The 17,080-nt window shown below is 56.8% G+C and overlaps 1 protein-coding gene across 1 annotated transcript in view; it reads left to right on the top strand.

The window, feature by feature from the left end:
- LOC137313764 (uncharacterized) overlaps positions 1–17,080 on the top strand; it is an 84,060-nt gene that overhangs the window by 55,716 nt on the left and 11,264 nt on the right. The window contains exons 14-18 of the mRNA XM_067979553.1: positions 6,712–6,961; positions 9,145–9,234; positions 10,266–10,490; positions 12,095–12,265; positions 16,111–16,288. Of these exons, the coding sequence (XP_067835654.1) occupies positions 6,712–6,961; positions 9,145–9,234; positions 10,266–10,490; positions 12,095–12,265; positions 16,111–16,288 (914 nt within the window). The remainder of the gene's footprint in view (positions 1–6,711; positions 6,962–9,144; positions 9,235–10,265; positions 10,491–12,094; positions 12,266–16,110; positions 16,289–17,080) is intronic.

Genomic DNA, 17,080 nt, shown 5'->3' with positions numbered 1-17,080 from the left:
ACACTCTCCTTCCCCCCCCCCCGCAGCCTCCTCCACAAACCTATATCCACACTCTCCTTTCCCCCCAGCCTCCTCCACAAACCCATATCCACAGTCTCCTTCCCCCGCCCCCAGCCTCCTCCACAAACCCATATCCACACTCTCCTTCCCCCCGCAGCCTCCTCCACAAACCCATATCCACACTCTCCTTCCCCCCGCAGCCTCCTCCACAAACCCATATCCACACTCTCCTTTCCCCCCAGCCTCCTCCACAAACCCATATCCACACTCTCCTTCCCCCCACCCCCCAGCCTCCTCCACAAACCCATATCCACACTCTCCTTCCCCCCCCCCCCAGCCTCCTCCACAAACCCATATCCACACTCTCCTTCCCGCCCCCAGCCTCCTCCACAAACCCATATCCACACTCTCCTTCCCCCCCCAGCCCCCTCCACAAACCCATATCCACACTCTCCTTTCCCCCCAGCCTCCTCCACAAACCCATATCCACACTCTCCTTCCCGCCCCCAGCCTCCTCCACAAACCCATATCCACACTCTCCTTCCACCCCCCCAGCCTCCTCCACAAACCCACATCCACACTCTCCTTCCCCCCAGCCTCCTCCACAAACCCATATCCACACTCTCCTTCCCCCCCCCCAGCCTCCTCCACAAACCTACATCCACACTCTCCTTCCCCCCCCCCCGCAGCCTCCTCCACAAACCTATATCCACACTCTCCTTTCCCCCGAGCCTCCTCCACAAACCCATATCCACAGTCTCCTTCCCCCGCCCCCAGCCTCCTCCACAAACCCATATCCACACTCTCCTTCCCGCCCCCAGCCTCCTCCACAAACCCATATCCACAGTCTCCTTCCCCCCCCCCCCAGCCTCCTCCACAAACCCATATCCACACTCTCCTTCCCCCCGCAGCCTCCTCCACAAACCCATATCCACACTCTTCCCCCCCCCAGCCTCCTCCACAAACCCATATCCACAGTCTCCTTCCCCCCCCCCAGCCTCCTCCACAAACCCATATCCACACTCTCCTTCCCCCCCCCCAGCCTCCTCCACAAACCTACATCCACACTCTCCTTCCCCCCCCCCCCCGCAGCCTCCTCCACAAACCTATATCCACACTCTCCTTTCCCCCCAGCCTCCTCCACAAACCCATATCCACAGTCTCCTTCCCCCGCCCCCAGCCTCCTCCACAAACCCATATCCACACTCTCCTTCCCGCCACCAGCCTCCTCCACAAACCCATATCCACAGTCTCCTTCCCCCCCCCCCCAGCCTCCTCCACAAACCCATATCCACACTCTCCTTCCCCCCAGCCTCCTCCACAAACCCATATCCACACTCTCCTTCCCCCCGCAGCCTCCTCCACAAACCCATATCCACACTCTCCTTCCCCCCGCAGCCTCCTCCACAAACCCATATCCACACTCTCCTTTCCCCCCAGCCTCCTCCACAAACCCATATCCACACTCTCCTTCCCCCCACCCCCCAGCCTCCTCCACAAACCCATATCCACACTCTCCTTCCCCCCCCCCCAGCCTCCTCCACAAACCCATATCCACACTCTCCTTCCCCCCGCAGCCTCCTCCACAAACCCATATCCACACTCTCCTTTCTCCCCCAGCCTCCTCCACAAACCCATATCCACACTCTCCTTCCCCCCACCACAGCCTCCTCCACAAACCCATATCCACACTCTCCTTCCCCCCCCAGCCTCCTCCACAAACCCATATCCACACTCTCCTTTCCCCCCAGCCTCCTCCACAAACCCATATCCACACTCTCCTTCCCGCCCCCAGCCTCCTCCACAAACCCATATCCACACTCTCCTTCCCCCCCCAGCCTCCTCCACAAACCCATATCCACACTCTCCTTTCCCCCCAGCCTCCTCCACAAACCCATATCCACACTCTCCTTCCCGCCCCCAGCCTCCTCCACAAACCCATATCCACACTCTCCTTCCCCCCCCCAGCCTCCTCCACAAACCCACATCCACACTCTCCTTCCCCCCAGCCTCCTCCACAAACCCATATCCACACTCTCCTTCCCCCCCCCCAGCCTCCTCCACAAACCTACATCCACACTCTCCTTTCCCCCCAGCCTCCTCCACAAACCCATATCCACACTCTCCTTCCCGCCCCCAGCCTCCTCCACAAACCCATATCCACAGTCTCCTTCCCCCCCCCCAGCCTCCTCCACAAACCCATATCCACACTCTCCTTCCCCCCGCAGCCTCCTCCACAAACCCATATCCACACTCTTCCCCCCCCCCAGCCTCCTCCACAAACCCATATCCACAGTCTCCTTCCCCCCCCCCAGCCTCCTCCACAAACCCATATCCACACTCTCCTTCCCCCCCCCAAGCCTCCTCCACAAACCCATATCCACACTCTCCTTCCCCCCCCCCAGCCTCCTCCACAAACCTACATCCACACTCTCCTTCCCCCCCCCCGCAGCCTCCTCCACAAACCTATATCCACACTCTCCTTTCCCCCCAGCCTCCTCCACAAACCCATATCCACAGTCTCCTTCCCCCGCCCCCAGCCTCCTCCACAAACCCATATCCACACTCTCCTTCCCGCCCCCAGCCTCCTCCACAAACCCATATCCACAGTCTCCTTCCCCCCCCCCCCAGCCTCCTCCACAAACCCATATCCACACTCTCCTTCCCCCCAGCCTCCTCCACAAACCCATATCCACACTCTCCTTCCCCCCGCAGCCTCCTCCACAAACCCATATCCACACTCTCCTTTCTCCCCCAGCCTCCTCCACAAACCCATATCCACACTCTCCTTCCCCCCACCCCCCAGCCTCCTCCACAAACCCATATCCACACTCTCCTTCCCCCCCCCCAGCCTCCTCCACAAACCCATATCCACACTCTCCTTCCCCCCGCAGCCTCCTCCACAAACCCATATCCACACTCTCCTTCCCCCCGCAGCCTCCTCCACAAACCCATATCCACACTCTCCTTTCCCCCCAGCCTCCTCCACAAACCCATATCCACACTCTCCTTTCCCCCCAGCCTCCTCCACAAACCCATATCCACACTCTCCTTTCTCCCCCAGCCTCCTCCACAAACCCATATCCACACTCTCCTTCCCCCCCCCCCCAGCCTCCTCCACAAACCCATATCCACACTCTCCTTCCCCCCGCAGCCTCCTCCACAAACCCATATCCATACTCTCCTTTCCCCCCAGCCTCCTCCACAAACCCATATCCACACTCTCCTTTCCCCCCAGCCTCCTCCACAAACCCATATCCACACTCTCCTTTCTCCCCCAGCCTCCTCCACAAACCCATATCCACACTCTCCTTCCCCCCCCCCCCAGCCTCCACCACAAACCCATATCCACACTCTCCTCCCCCCCGCAGCCTCCTCCACAAACCCATATCCACACTCTCCTTCCCCCCGCAGCCTCCTCCACAAACCCATATCCACACTCTCCTTTCCCCCCAGCCTCCTCCACAAACCCATATCCACACTCTCCTTCCCCCCACCCCCCAGCCTCCTCCACAAACCCATATCCACACTCTCCTTCCCCCCCCCCCCAGCCTCCTCCACAAACCCATATCCACACTCTCCTTCCCCCCGCAGCCTCCTCCACAAACCCATATCCACACTCTCCTTTCTCCCCCAGCCTCCTCCACAAACCCATATCCACACTCTCCTTCCCCCCACCACAGCCTCCTCCACAAACCCATATCCACACTCTCCTTCCCCCCCCCAGCCTCCTCCACAAACCCATATCCACACTCTCCTTTCCCCCCAGCCTCCTCCACAAACCCATATCCACACTCTCCTTCCCGCCCCCAGCCTCCTCCACAAACCCATATCCACACTGTCCTTCCCCCCCCAGCCTCCTCCACAAACCCATATCCACACTCTCCTTTCCCCCCAGCCTCCTCCACAAACCCATATCCACACTCTCCTTCCCGCCCCCAGCCTCCTCCACAAACCCATATCCACAGTCTCCTTCCCCCCCCCCCCCAGCCTCCTCCACAAACCCATATCCACACTCTCCTTCCCCCCGCAGCCTCCTCCACAAACCCATATCCACACTCTTCCCCCCCCCCAGCCTCCTCCACAAACCCATATCCACAGTCTCCTTCCCCCCCCCCAGCCTCCTCCACAAACCCATATCCACACTCTCCTTCCCCCCCCCCAGCCTCCTCCACAAACCCATATCCACACTCTCCTTCCCCCCCCCCCAGCCTCCTCCACAAACCTACATCCACACTCTCCTTCCCCCCCCCCGCAGCCTCCTCCACAAACCTATATCCACACTCTCCTTTCCCCCCAGCCTCCTCCACAAACCCATATCCACAGTCTCCTTCCCCCGCCCCCAGCCTCCTCCACAAACCCATATCCACACTCTCCTTCCCGCCCCCAGCCTCCTCCACAAACCCATATCCACAGTCTCCTTCCCCCCCCCCCAGCCTCCTCCACAAACCCATATCCACACTCTCCTTCCCCCCAGCCTCCTCCACAAACCCATATCCACACTCTCCTTCCCCCCGCAGCCTCCTCCACAAACCCATATCCACACTCTCCTTCCCCCCGCAGCCTCCTCCACAAACCCATATCCACACTCTCCTTTCCCCCCAGCCTCCTCCACAAACCCATATCCACACTCTCCTTCCCCCCACCCCCCAGCCTCCTCCACAAACCCATATCCACACTCTCCTTCCCCCCGCAGCCTCCTCCACAAACCCATATCCACACTCTCCTTCCCCCCGCAGCCTCCTCCACAAACCCATATCCACACTCTCCTTTCCCCCCAGCCTCCTCCACAAACCCATATCCACACTCTCCTTTCCCCCCAGCCTCCTCCACAAACCCATATCCACACTCTCCTTTCTCCCCCAGCCTCCTCCACAAACCCATATCCACACTCTCCTTCTCCCCCCCCCCCCAGCCTCCTCCACAAACCCATATCCACACTCTCCTTCCCCCCGCAGCCTCCTCCACAAACCCATATCCATACTCTCCTTTCCCCCCAGCCTCCTCCACAAACCCATATCCACACTCTCCTTCCCCCCGCAGCCTCCTCCACAAACCCATATCCACACTCTCCTTTCTCCCCCAGCCTCCTCCACAAACCCATATCCACACTCTCCTTTCCCCCCCCCCCCCAGCCTCCTCCACAAACCCATATCCACACTCTCCTTCCCCCCGCAGCCTCCTCCACAAACCCATATCCACACTCTCCTTTCCCCGCAGCCTCCTCCACAAACCCATATCCACACTCTCCTTTCCCCCCAGCCTCAGAGAATTAAACTCGAGCAGGGGTTGTGCAAAATGGTCGGTATCGGACCAGTCACAGGCTATACGGAGCCAAATATCGAGCGAGTCGTGTAACGGTCGGCTCCATCTGTATTTCATCCCTGCCCATGTCCGAATCCACCCCCAGTTCCCTCCCCGCCAGCCTCTTCCCCTCGCAAACTCCAACTTGCCCCAAAAATTCAGCGACCCCCCCCTACCTGACGGCCCACTCGGACAGTCCCCCCTCCCTCCCCGCTATCCTCGCTGGCCAACACCAGCTCCCCTGGTCCCGCCCCCAGCCTGCAGGAGTAATTGGGGGTGAATCTTCACTCTTGGAATCATACCGGAAAGAAGGAGGCCGTTTGGCCCATCGTGCCTGTGCCGGCTCTTTGAAAGAGCTGTACAATTGATCCCACTCCCCCCTGCTCTTTCTCCAAAGCTCTGTAAATTTTTCCGTTTCCAGTATTTATCCAACTCCCTTTTGAAAGTTATTATTGAATCTGCTTCCACCGCCCTTTCAGGCAGCGCATTCCAGATCATCACAACTCGCTGCGTAAAAAAAATCCTCCTCATCTCCCCCTCTGGTTGTTTTGCCAATTATCTTAAATCTGTGTCCTCTGGTTACCGACCCTTCTGCCACTGGAAACAGTCTCTCCTTATTTACTCTCTCAAAACCCTTCATGATTTTGAACACCTCGATCAAATCTCCCCTTAACCTCCTCTGCTCTGAGGAGAACAATCCCAGCTTCTCCAGTCTCTCCACATAACTGAAGTTCCTCATCCCTGGGACCATTCTCGTAAATCTCTACACCAATAAAGTAAAAGTGAAAGACCCCACAGCCCCTCGTTTCCCGTGGGTGCTAAAGTGAGGTTCGCCTGTGCCCGTGGCACACGTCGCTCATTGATAGCAGAGTCAGGAGGTCGTGGGTTCGAGTCCCCACTCCAGAGACTCGAGCCCCATAATTCAGGGGCCAGTACCGAGGGAGGTGCTGCACTGCCGTCTTTCGGGTGAGACGTTAAACCGAGGGGCCCCGTCTGCCCCCCCTCTCGGGTGGACGTGAAAGCTCTCACGGCCACTATTGGAAGAAGAGCAGGGGGGAATTCTCCTGGCGTCCTGGGGCCCATATTATCCCTCGGCCAACATCGCCTAAAACAGATGATCCGGTCATTTATCACATTGCTGTTCGTGGGATCTTGCCGTGCGCAAATTGGCTGCCGCGTTTCCCTACAGTAAAACAGCGACTTCGTCGGCTGTGACGCGCTTCGGGACGTCCTGAGGCGGTGAAAGGCGCTGTAGAAATGCAAGTCTTTCGCCTTTATAAACGCGTCCCGCTGCAATCACACCCTTGCGCCAGCGTCGGTGCTGCGGTGCCTCCGTCTCACCTCTCCCAGCTCACTGCAAGTCTCTCGTTTTCATCCTCCCACCCCCCCCCCCCCCCGTTCTTCTAGTAAACCCCGACGCGCCTTGGCCGAGGCGCTGGCCGCGGAGCAGGAGTACGTCAGCTCGCTGGCGCACGTCGTCGAGAACTACTTCCCGGAGATGGATCGGCCGGACGTGCCGCAGGACCTGCGCGGCAAGCGGGGCCTCGTCTTCGGCAACCTGGAGAAGCTCCTGGCCTTCCACGGGCAGTGCCTGCTGCAGGAGCTGCGGGGCTGCCTCGCGAGCCCGCTCCGCCTCGGCGAATGCTTCCTCCGCCACGTGAGTACCGCGAGACCGCACTCGTCCGATGGTTTGCCCTTTACCCTCGAGCACCGGCGGTGCCTGCGCGCTGCGTTCTCTCCTGGCGGGTTCGAGTCCCCGCCCCAGAGGCTCGAGCCGACGCTCCCAGCGCCAGTACCGAGGGAGCGCCGCGCTGTCGGAGGCGCCCCGTCTTTCGCGTGAGACGTTAAACCGAGGGCCGCCGTCTGCCCCTCTCGGGCGGATGTAACTATTGGAAGGGCAGGGGGAGGGAGTTCTCCCCAATGTTCAGGGGCCAATATATAATCCCTCAAACCAACGTCACTCAAAAAAAAACAGGCGATCATATTGCTGTTTGTGGGATCTTGCTGTGCGCAAATTGGCCGCCGCGTTTCCTACATTACAACGGTGACTACACTTCAGAAAAGCACTTCATCGTCTGTAAAGTGCTCTGGGACGTCCTGAGGTCGTGAAAGGCACTGTAGAAATGCACGTCCTTCTTTCCTTTAAGAGAGGGGAGGGGAGACTGGGCCAACCCGGTGCTGAGGACAATTTTCGCTCTGCGGGACGTCGCCCTCGCAGGCAGAAGAATGCCATCGCAGGAGTGCGTGACTGAGCCCAGGTCTGGCCGAACAAAACCTTACCAGATCACCCCTTGACCAAGCCTCCCCCCCCCTCACACGTTCTTCACATGTTCGCTCTCGAGATGTGGGAGAGGTTGGCGAGGCCCCCATTTATTGCCCACCCCTAGTTGCCCTGAGATGGTGTTGTGCCTTCTCCTTGAGCCGTCCGTGCGGTCATGGGGCGCCCGCAATGGTGTCAGGGAGGGAATTCCAGGATGCGGACCCTCCAATACTGGCTGCGATTCCTGAAGTCGGGAAAGACGCTGGTATAAATGCAAGTCCTCTCTTCCATAACTCCTTTGCTTTTACGAGGAATCGTCAGATGCAAGAGGATGTTAATAACCTCGCAGATGGGCGTGTAATTGGCAAATGAATTTCAATACAAGTGTGAGGTGGTGCATTTTGGTACGAAGAATAAGGAGGCCACAAACTGCTGGGATAATAAGAGTCTAAATGGGGGAGAGGAGCAGAGGGATCTGGGGGTACAGATCACAAATCACTAAAAGTAGCGACGCAGGTTAATAAGGTCGTAAAAAAGGCAAACCAAGCACTGGGGTTCATTTCGGGAGGGGTTGAATTGGAAAGCAGAGAAGTTATGTTAAACTTGTATCGAACCTTGGTTAGACCACACTTGGAGTATTGTGAACAGGACCTACTCCATTAATGGTAGGGCGTTGGGGAGAGTTATAGAACAAAGAGATCTAGGAGTACAGGTTCATAGCTCCTTGAAAGTGGAGTCACAGGTGGATAGGGTGGTGAAGAAGGCATTCGGCATGCTTGGTTTCATTGGTCAGAACATTGAATGCAGGAGTTGGGATGTCTTATTGAAGTTGTACAAGACATTAGTAAGGCCACACTTGGAACACTGTGTACAGTTCTGGTCACCCTATTATAGAAAGGATATTATTAAACTAGAAAGAGTGCAGAAAAGATTTACTAGGATGCTACCGGGACTTGATGGTTTGACTTATAGGGAGAGGTTGGATAGACTGAGACTTTTTTCCCTGGAGAGTAGGAGGTTTTGGGGTGATCTTATAGACGTCCATAAAATAATGAGGGGCATAGATAAGGTAGATAGTCAAAATCTTTACCCAAAGGTAGGGGAGTCTATAATGAGGGGACATAGATTTAAGGTGAGAGGGGAGAGATACAAAAGGGTCCAGAGGGGCAATTTTTTCGCTCAAAGGGTGGTGAGTGTCTGGAACGAGCTGCCAGAGGCAGTAGTAGAGGCGGGTACAATTTTGTCTTTTAAAAAGCATTTGGACAGTTACATGGGTAAGATGGGTATAGAGGGATATGGGCCAAGTGCAGGCAATTGGGACTAGCTTAGTGGTATAAACTGGGCGACATGGACATGTTGGGCCGAAGAGCCTGTTTCCATGTTGTAAACTTCTATGATTCTAAAAAGGATATAGAGGCACTGGAGAAGGTGGAAAAAAGATTTACAAGGATGATCCCAGAACTGAGAGGATATCCTTATCAGGAAAGGCTGAACAGACTGGGGCTCTTTTCTCTGGAGAAGATAAGGCTGATTTTACCATAACGCGATGCAACATGACTGCTCCCCTCCCTCCCCCACAGAAAGAGCAGTTCACGATGTACGCCCTCTACGTGAAGAATAAACCGCGATCGGACGCACTCCTCGCCAGCCACGGCAACGTATTCTTCAAGGTAATAATGACCCTTGCCTGATTTGTTTTGCCTGCTGCCGGAAACAGTTTGAACCGTGGCCAAGCCTGAGCGAGCGGGAACAGCCGCTGCCCCCAACCCCTCGGTCTGAAAATGGTTCCTCCCAGGACAACATGGAGGATCCATCTGTGCTGAGTTACCTGATCCCAGCCGGGGGACAGGGGGGTTTCCGGGTGGTACTGAGGCCCACACAGAGCAAGAAGGAGCCAGGTCCCATTTGCCTCCCCCGCCCCCGGTCTGTGTTGAGTTCACTGATCTCAGCTGGGGGTGGGCAGGTGAAATATCCGGGCTACACTCCGTGACTCGGCACAGAGCTAAAGAACGTCTACTTAGCTGAGGGATTGTACTCAATGTAACTCTCCTCGCCCGTTACTCCCCACATAACTCTCCTCGCCCGTTACTCCACACGTGACTCTCCTCGCCCGTTACTCCCCACGTGACTCTCCTCGCCCGTTACTTCCCACGTGACTCTCCTCGCCCGTTACTCCCCACGTGGCTCTCCTCGCCCGTTACTCCCCACGTGGCTCTCCTCGCCCGTTACTCCCCACGTGGCTCTCCTCGCCCGTTACTCCCCACGTGGCTCTCCTCGCCCGTTACTCCCCACGTGGCTCTCCTCGCCCGTTACTCCCCACGTGACTCTCCTCGCCCGTTACTCCCCACGTGACTCTCCTCGCCCGTTACTCCCCACGTAACTCTCCATTACTCTGTGACTCCCTCTCTCTCCATTACTCTCTGAGACTCTCTCTCTCCATTACTCGCTGTGACTCTCTCCATTACTCGCTGTGACACTCTCCATTACTCGCTGTGACTCTCTCCCTCTCTATTTCTCTCCCTGTGACTCTCTCTCTTTCCATTACTCTCTGTGACTCTCTCCCTCTCTATTTCTCTCCCTGTGACTCTCTCTCTTTCCATTACTCTCTGTGACTCTCTCCCTCTCTATTTCTCTCCCTGTACCTCAGTCCCCGTCCTTCCTCCCTCTTCCTAAACCTGTCCCTCTGCTCTCGTACCTCCAGAGGAAGCAGCTGTTCCTGGGTGACAGGACGGACCTGGCTTCCTACCTGCTGAAGCCCATCCAGAGGATGATGAATTACAGCCTCCTGCTGGAGACCCTGATCAGGGAGTGTGACGCCGACACCACCCAGGAGCTGCTCAGCCTGCAGGCCGCCACGGAAATGGTCAAGTTCCAACTTCGCCACGGCAACAATCTCCTCGCCATGGACGCCATCCGGGGGTGTGACGTAAGTCGGCAGTGGCAGAAACTCAACCCTCTCAGCAACTAAGTCAAGTCCAGCCCCAAACAGAGGGGGTGAAGGTCTCCTCTCCCTCCTGGGGGACTGGGTGGGGGCAGTGGGTCAGACACTGACCTTTCACCCTCTGGGACCTGGGATCAAGTCCAGCCTCAGACAGAGGGGGTGAAGGTCTCCTCTCCCTCCTGGGGGACTGGGTGGGGGCAGTGGGTCAGACACTGACCTTTCACCCTCTGAGACCTGGGATCAAGTCCAGCCCCAGACAGAGGGATGACGGTCTCTCGCTCTCTGATGGCAGGGAGAGGGGGGTGGGGGGCGCGGGGGAGTTGGGAGCAGGGGGACACCATTAACACCAATATCCATAATGAAGCGACTTGAGGCACACCCAGTCAGTGAACAGAAATAAAAACAGAAAATGCTGAGAATCCTCAGCAAGTCAGGCAACGTCTGTGGAGAAAGAAACAGAGTCAACGTTTCAGGTCGATGACCCTTCGTCGGCTGGCGTCCGTGGCGGGGAGATTGTTGCCGTGGCGAAGTTGGAACTTGACCATGTCCGTGGCGGCCCGCAGGCTGAGCAGCTCCTGGGTGGTGTTGGCGTCACGCTCCCTGAAGGGTCATCTACCTGAAACGTTGACTATTTCTTCGCCCACAGGTGCTGCCTGACTTGCTGAGTATTTCCAGCATTTTCTGCTTTTAGTTCAGTTTTTCAGCATCCGCTGTATTTTGCTTTTGAGTCAGTGCAGAGATAACCCTGAGAGAGAGGGACTGAGAGACACCAGTCAGTGTACAGATATCACCCTGAGGGAGAGGGACTGAGAGACACCAGTCAGTGTACAGATATCACCCTGAGAGAGAGGGACTGAGAGACACCAGTCAGTGTACAGATATCACCCTGAGAGAGAGGGACTGAGAGACACCAGTCAGTGTACAGATATCACCCTGAGGGAGAGGGACTGAGAGACACCAGTCAGTGTACAGATATCACCCTGAGAGAGAGGAACTGAGAGACACCAGTCAGTGTACAGATATCACCCTGAGAGAGAGGGACTGAGAGACACCAGTCAGTGTACAGATATCACCCTGAGAGAGAGGGACTGAGAGACACCAGTCAGTGTACAGATATCACCCTGAGAAAGAGGGACTGAGAGACACCAGTCAGTGTACAGATATCACCCTGAGAGAGAGGGACTGAGAGACACCAGTCAGTGTACAGATATCACCCTGAGAGAGAGGGACTGAGAGACACCAGTCAGTGTACAGATATCACCCTGAGAGAGAGGGACTGAGAGACACCAGTCAGTGTACAGATATCACCCTGAGAGAGAGGGACTGAGAGACACCAGTCAGTGTACAGATATCACCCTGAGAGAGAGGGACTGAGAGACACCAGTCAGTGTACAGATATCACCCTGAGAGAGAGGGACTGAGAGACACCAGTCAGTGTACAGATATCACCCTGAGAGAGAGGGACTGAGAGACACCAGTCAGTGTACAGATATCACCCTGAGGGAGAGGGACTGAGAGACACCAGTCAGTGTACAGATATCTCCGTGTGGATAGATGGGTGAATCTTCGACTGGTCTCAATATTTCCAGGTGAACCTGAAGGAGCAGGGCCAGCTCCTGCGCCAGGACCGGTTCAGCGTCACCTGCGGGCGCCGGAAGTCGATGCGCCACATTTTCCTGTTCGAGGAGCTCGTCGTGTTCAGCAAGTTGAAGTGCACAGACGGAGGCTCGGTGACCTACAGCTACAAATCGTCCCTCAAGGTGGGTCCGTGCGGCTCACCGCTGACCGCGCCGGTGACCTCTACAGTGCGTGCGGGCGTTGGGCGCGGACCCAGCCTGGCCCCCTGTGCAATCCCCGTTATGTGTCGGGTTTTGGGGGGGGGGGGGGTCGGTGGGGTTTGCCCTCCCGTATTCCAGGGCCGGAGTTCTTCGCCTCGGCGTTCCGTGTGCCTGTATCGGAGAGTTTTGCACCGCCGGCCTGCGATTATCCACCCATTCACTGTAATGAATGATAGCTGGCGGGCTGGGAGCAGCGCCGTGTCCCACCGCGCGCTCGCGGGCTGCACTGGGAGGAGCGGAACGTTTTCCTGCAAGTTAACAACCAGGGGGTTCACAACTGGGGCGAGCCTTGGCCCAGGGGGGGGCGGTCTCACACTCTCCTCTCGATCGAGGGTCCGAGACCCCGCCGCAGAGACTCGAGCCCCATAATCCAGGGCCGACTCTCCTCGTGCCAGTACTGCGGGAGCGCCGCACCGTCGGAGGTGCCGTCTTTCTGATGAGCTATTAAATCCGAGGGCCCCCCCGTCTGCCCCTCTCAGGTGGACGTAAAAGATCCCACGGCCACTACTGGAAGAGGAGCAGGAAGGGGAGTTCTACCCGGTGTCCCGGAGCCAATATTTATCCTTTTGTTCGACTCGAATTTTTGGAGCAAAACCAGACGGAGACGGAACTGCTGACAGAGTTAAAGTTTATTCGAAACTTTGTGCACAAAGGGAGAGTGGCAAGTTTCAAGCTCGTACCAAACTCTCAGAGGAACATCAGCACTACAAGCATGTTTATACCTTGCAATAAGCAACACCCACCTGCTGTGAAAGGTGGGGGGGGGTACATGTTTACGTAACTACAGTGGGTTTCATTGGCTGGTATAGTCTGCCACTCACTTGTCAGGGGCTACCTTGGGAGGTGGGTGTTGCTTATTGCAAGGTATAAACATGCTTGTAGTGCTGATGTTCCTCTGAGAGTTAGGTGCGAGCTCGAGGAAGCTTACCACTCTCCCTTTCTGCGCAAAGCTTTCTCATAAACTTTAACTCTGTCAGCAGTTCCGTCTGCGTCTGGTTTTGCTCCAAAAATTCGAGTCTCACACCTTCAACCAATATCACTTAAAAAAAAAACCAGATGATTGGGCCATTTATCACATTGCTGTTCGTGGGATCTTGCTGTGTTTAAATTGGCTGCCGTGTTTCCTACATTACAACAGTGTCTGCACTTCACAACAAAAAGTACTGATGGGTGGATTCCCCCTTTAAAAGGGGGTCCTGATGGAGAGACTCCCCCTTTAAAAGGGGTCCTGATGGAGAGACTCCCCCCTTTAAAAGGGGGTCCTGATGGAGAGACTCCCCCTTTAAAAGGGAGTCCTGATGGAGAGACTCCCCCTTTAAAAGGGGGTCCTGATGGAGAGACTCCCCCCCCTTTAAAAGGGGGTCCTGATGGAGAGACTCCCCCTTTAAAAGGGGGTCCTGATGGAGAGACTCCCCCTTTAAAAGGGGGTCCTGATGGAGAGACTCCCCCCCTTTAAAAGGGGGTCCTGATGGAGAGACTCCCCCCTTTAAAAGGGGGTCCTGATGGAGAGACTCCCCCCTTTAAAAGGGGGTCCTGATGGAGAGACTCCCCCCCTTTAAAAGGGGTCCTGATGGAGAGACTCCCTGTTCATAATTATATTTAAAATGCACAAATTCCTCGTCGATGGGATAGAGGGACAAGGCTGAGACGTCAACATGAGCACAGGAAATTCCCCAGCTTATTTAGGCCCGCTCCCAACCCTAGCACACCCACACCCTCATTAAAGGCTGTGGGAGCAAGAGGAACAGGACAGCAAGGGAGACCGGTATTTGTCATTTAAAATGAGAGCCGCCTCAGAACCAAGGAATGCTCCAGGATATTAACCCCGTTCCCTCGCCACAGTATCTCCACTGATGTTAATCCAGCTCCCTCGTATGAGGAGCTGGGAAAACAAATTAGTCAGGGGCATTTTTTTGGAAATAAGTTGTAACAGGGATGAGGAGGTGGTGGAGAGCACGGTTGAAAATTACAAGGAATGAGTGCGATTCTGCGGGAGGGATTTGATCTGTCGGCCTGCGGAGTGCCTGTCGTAGGGCGGGTGTGGTGCCTGGCTGACTGGGGGGAGGGTGGGGTGGATGCAGTTTAAGGGAGAGTCAGCTCCTGTCCCCCTGCCTCAGCTCATCTGCTGCTGAAACCCTCATCCGTGCTTTTGATACCTCCAGACTCGACTATCCCAACGCTCTCCTGGCCGGTCTCCCATCTTCCGCCCTCTATAAACATGAGCTCATCCAAAACTCTGCTGCCCCCGTATCCTAACTCGCACCAAGTCCCGTTCACCCATCACCCCCCCTGTGCTCGCTGGACCTACATCGGCTCCCGGTCCGGGAACGCCTCGAATTTAAAATTCTCATCCTTGTGTTCAAATCCCTCCACGGCCCCCCCCCACTCCCTATCTCTGTAACCTCCTCCAGCCCCTACAACCCTCCCTGATCTCTGCGCTCCTCCAATTCCGGCCTCTTGTCCATCCCCGATTTTAATCGCTCCACCATTGGCGGCCGTGCCTTCAGCTGCCTGGGCCCCGAGCTCTGGAATTCCCTCCCTAAACCTCTCCCCCCCCTCTCTCTCCTCCTTTAAGACGCTCCTTAAAACCTACCTCTTTGACCGAGCTTTTGGTCACCTGTCCTAATATCTCCTGATGTGGCTCGGTGTCAAATTTTGTCTGATTTACGCTCCTACGAAGGGCCTTGGGGACGTTTTACTACATTAAAGGCACTGTATAAATGTGAGTTGTCGTTGTTGCCAACCTCCTCTCAGCACGGACCGCGGCCTGAGGCCCCACTCACTTGCTGGGTTGCTGCACCCCCGAGGCAGGGTTGCCGTGGAGTCTCCAGCGATTAAAGACCGATCTCCAGGACACGCCTGCGAGTAAAAACTCAGGAGAAAACAATCACAGGGGGCATTAATTTAATAATCTTCCAACACTTTTGTTTATTACTTATAAAAAATATTGGAGGGGGGTGAAAGTCTGTTTGACAGACAGTCAAGAATCATCCAGTCGGGTAACGAGGAGTCTGTTCCCTTTCCGACTGGCCATGGGAAGGCGGGGCACCATGAGGAAGGGTGTGTCGGGCGACCGATGGCGGGAGTGTGTTGGGGGGGGGGGCGCGACGGCTGGAGGCCTTGTGATGAAAGCTCCAGGAATACGTCCAAGCAGAGCTGGCGGCCCTGCCTCGAGGCCAGCTGGGCGCGGGCGAGCAGCCCAGACAGACGGCTCGGTAGCGGGGTACGGCGGTTATGTCACTGGACCAGTGACCCGGTCCGAGTCCCACCGCGGCAATTTGAGCGTTTGAAATCAGTTTTAGAAACCTGGAAACAAAAGGCGGGTATCGCTGTGGGATTGTCGTAAAAAACCCAACCGGTTCACTGGTGTCCCCTCGGGGGGGAAGGAAACCCGCCGTCCTCACCCGGCCTGGGCCTAGACGTGACTCCAGACTTCCCACACCAACGTGGTCGACTCTTAACTGCCCTCAGTTTTTTTTTCATGATTCGTTCATGGGGTGTGGGCGTCGCTGGCGAGGCCGGCATTTATTGCCCATCCCTAATTGCCCCTTGAGAAGGTGGTGGTGAGCCGCCATCTTGAACCGCTGCAGTCCGTGTGGCGAAGGTTGCATCAAAACCAGTGGTTCAAGATGGCCAACCGTCTCGGGGGGGGCAGCAACCAGGGAACGGGCAATAAATGCCGGTCTTGCCAGCGACGCCCACATCCCCAGAATGATTTTTTGAACAATGAAACAGAAGTGACCTTTGTTTCCCCACCCGCCTCCCAGACAGCGGACTTAGGATTGACGGAGAACATCGGGGACAGCGGGCTGCGGTTCGAGGTGTGGTTCAGGCGGAGGAGGACGAACGAGGCCTACGTCTTCCAGGCCGAGTCCGCGGACGTCAAGCAGGCGTGGACGAGGGACATTGCCCAGATCCTGTGGCGCCAGGCCTCGCGGAATAAAGGTGAGGTGTGGAGGGTCCCTGCATCCACCGGTCGAGGGGTCTGGTACAAATGAATGTGTCTGACACACGTTCAGATCAGCTGGACGTCGCGCGAATTGAGATGGTCAGGTGTGGGCTCGAGGCCCACAGTGCAGGCCGCAACCAAGGCTGAAAAGGGCAGGAGTGAGAGAGGGGGGGAAATCAAGGATGGGGGGATAGTTGAGGCCAACCTTGGGTTTTAAAAAGCCTGTCGGTTATAGGGTGGAAGGAAAGACTGAGGGAGGGGAGGAGTCCCACAGTGCTGAGGGAGGGGAGGAGTCCCGCAGTGCTGAGGGAGGGGAGAGTGAGGGAGGGGAGGAGTCCCACAGTGCTGAGGGAGGGGAGGAGTCCCACAGTGCTGAGGGAGGGGAGGAGTCCCACAGTGCTGAGGGAGGGGAGAGTGAGGGAGGGGAGGAGTCCCACAGTGCTGAGGGAGGGGAGGAGTCCCACAGTGCTGAGGGAGGGGAGGAGTCCCACAGTGCTGAGGGAGGGGAGACTGAGGGAGGGAGGGGAGGAGTCCCACAGTGCTGAGGGAGGGGAGGAGTCCCGCAGTGCTGAGGGAGGGGAGAGTGAGGGAGGGGAGGAGTCCCACAGTGCTGAGGGAGGGGAGGAGTGCCACAGTGCTGAGGGAGGGGAGGAGTCCCTCAGTGCTGAGGGAGGGGAGACTGAGGGAGGGGAGGAGTCCCACAATGCTGAGGGAGGGGAGAATGAGGGAGGGGAGGAGTCCCACAGTGCTGAGGGAGGGGAGGAGTCCCACAGTGCTGAGGGAGGGGA

Source organism: Heptranchias perlo, unplaced genomic scaffold (assembly GCF_035084215.1).
Source record: "Heptranchias perlo isolate sHepPer1 unplaced genomic scaffold, sHepPer1.hap1 HAP1_SCAFFOLD_472, whole genome shotgun sequence".
Taxonomy (NCBI): domain Eukaryota; kingdom Metazoa; phylum Chordata; class Chondrichthyes; order Hexanchiformes; family Hexanchidae; genus Heptranchias; species Heptranchias perlo.
This window is presented reverse-complemented; position numbering and strand designations above follow the sequence as displayed.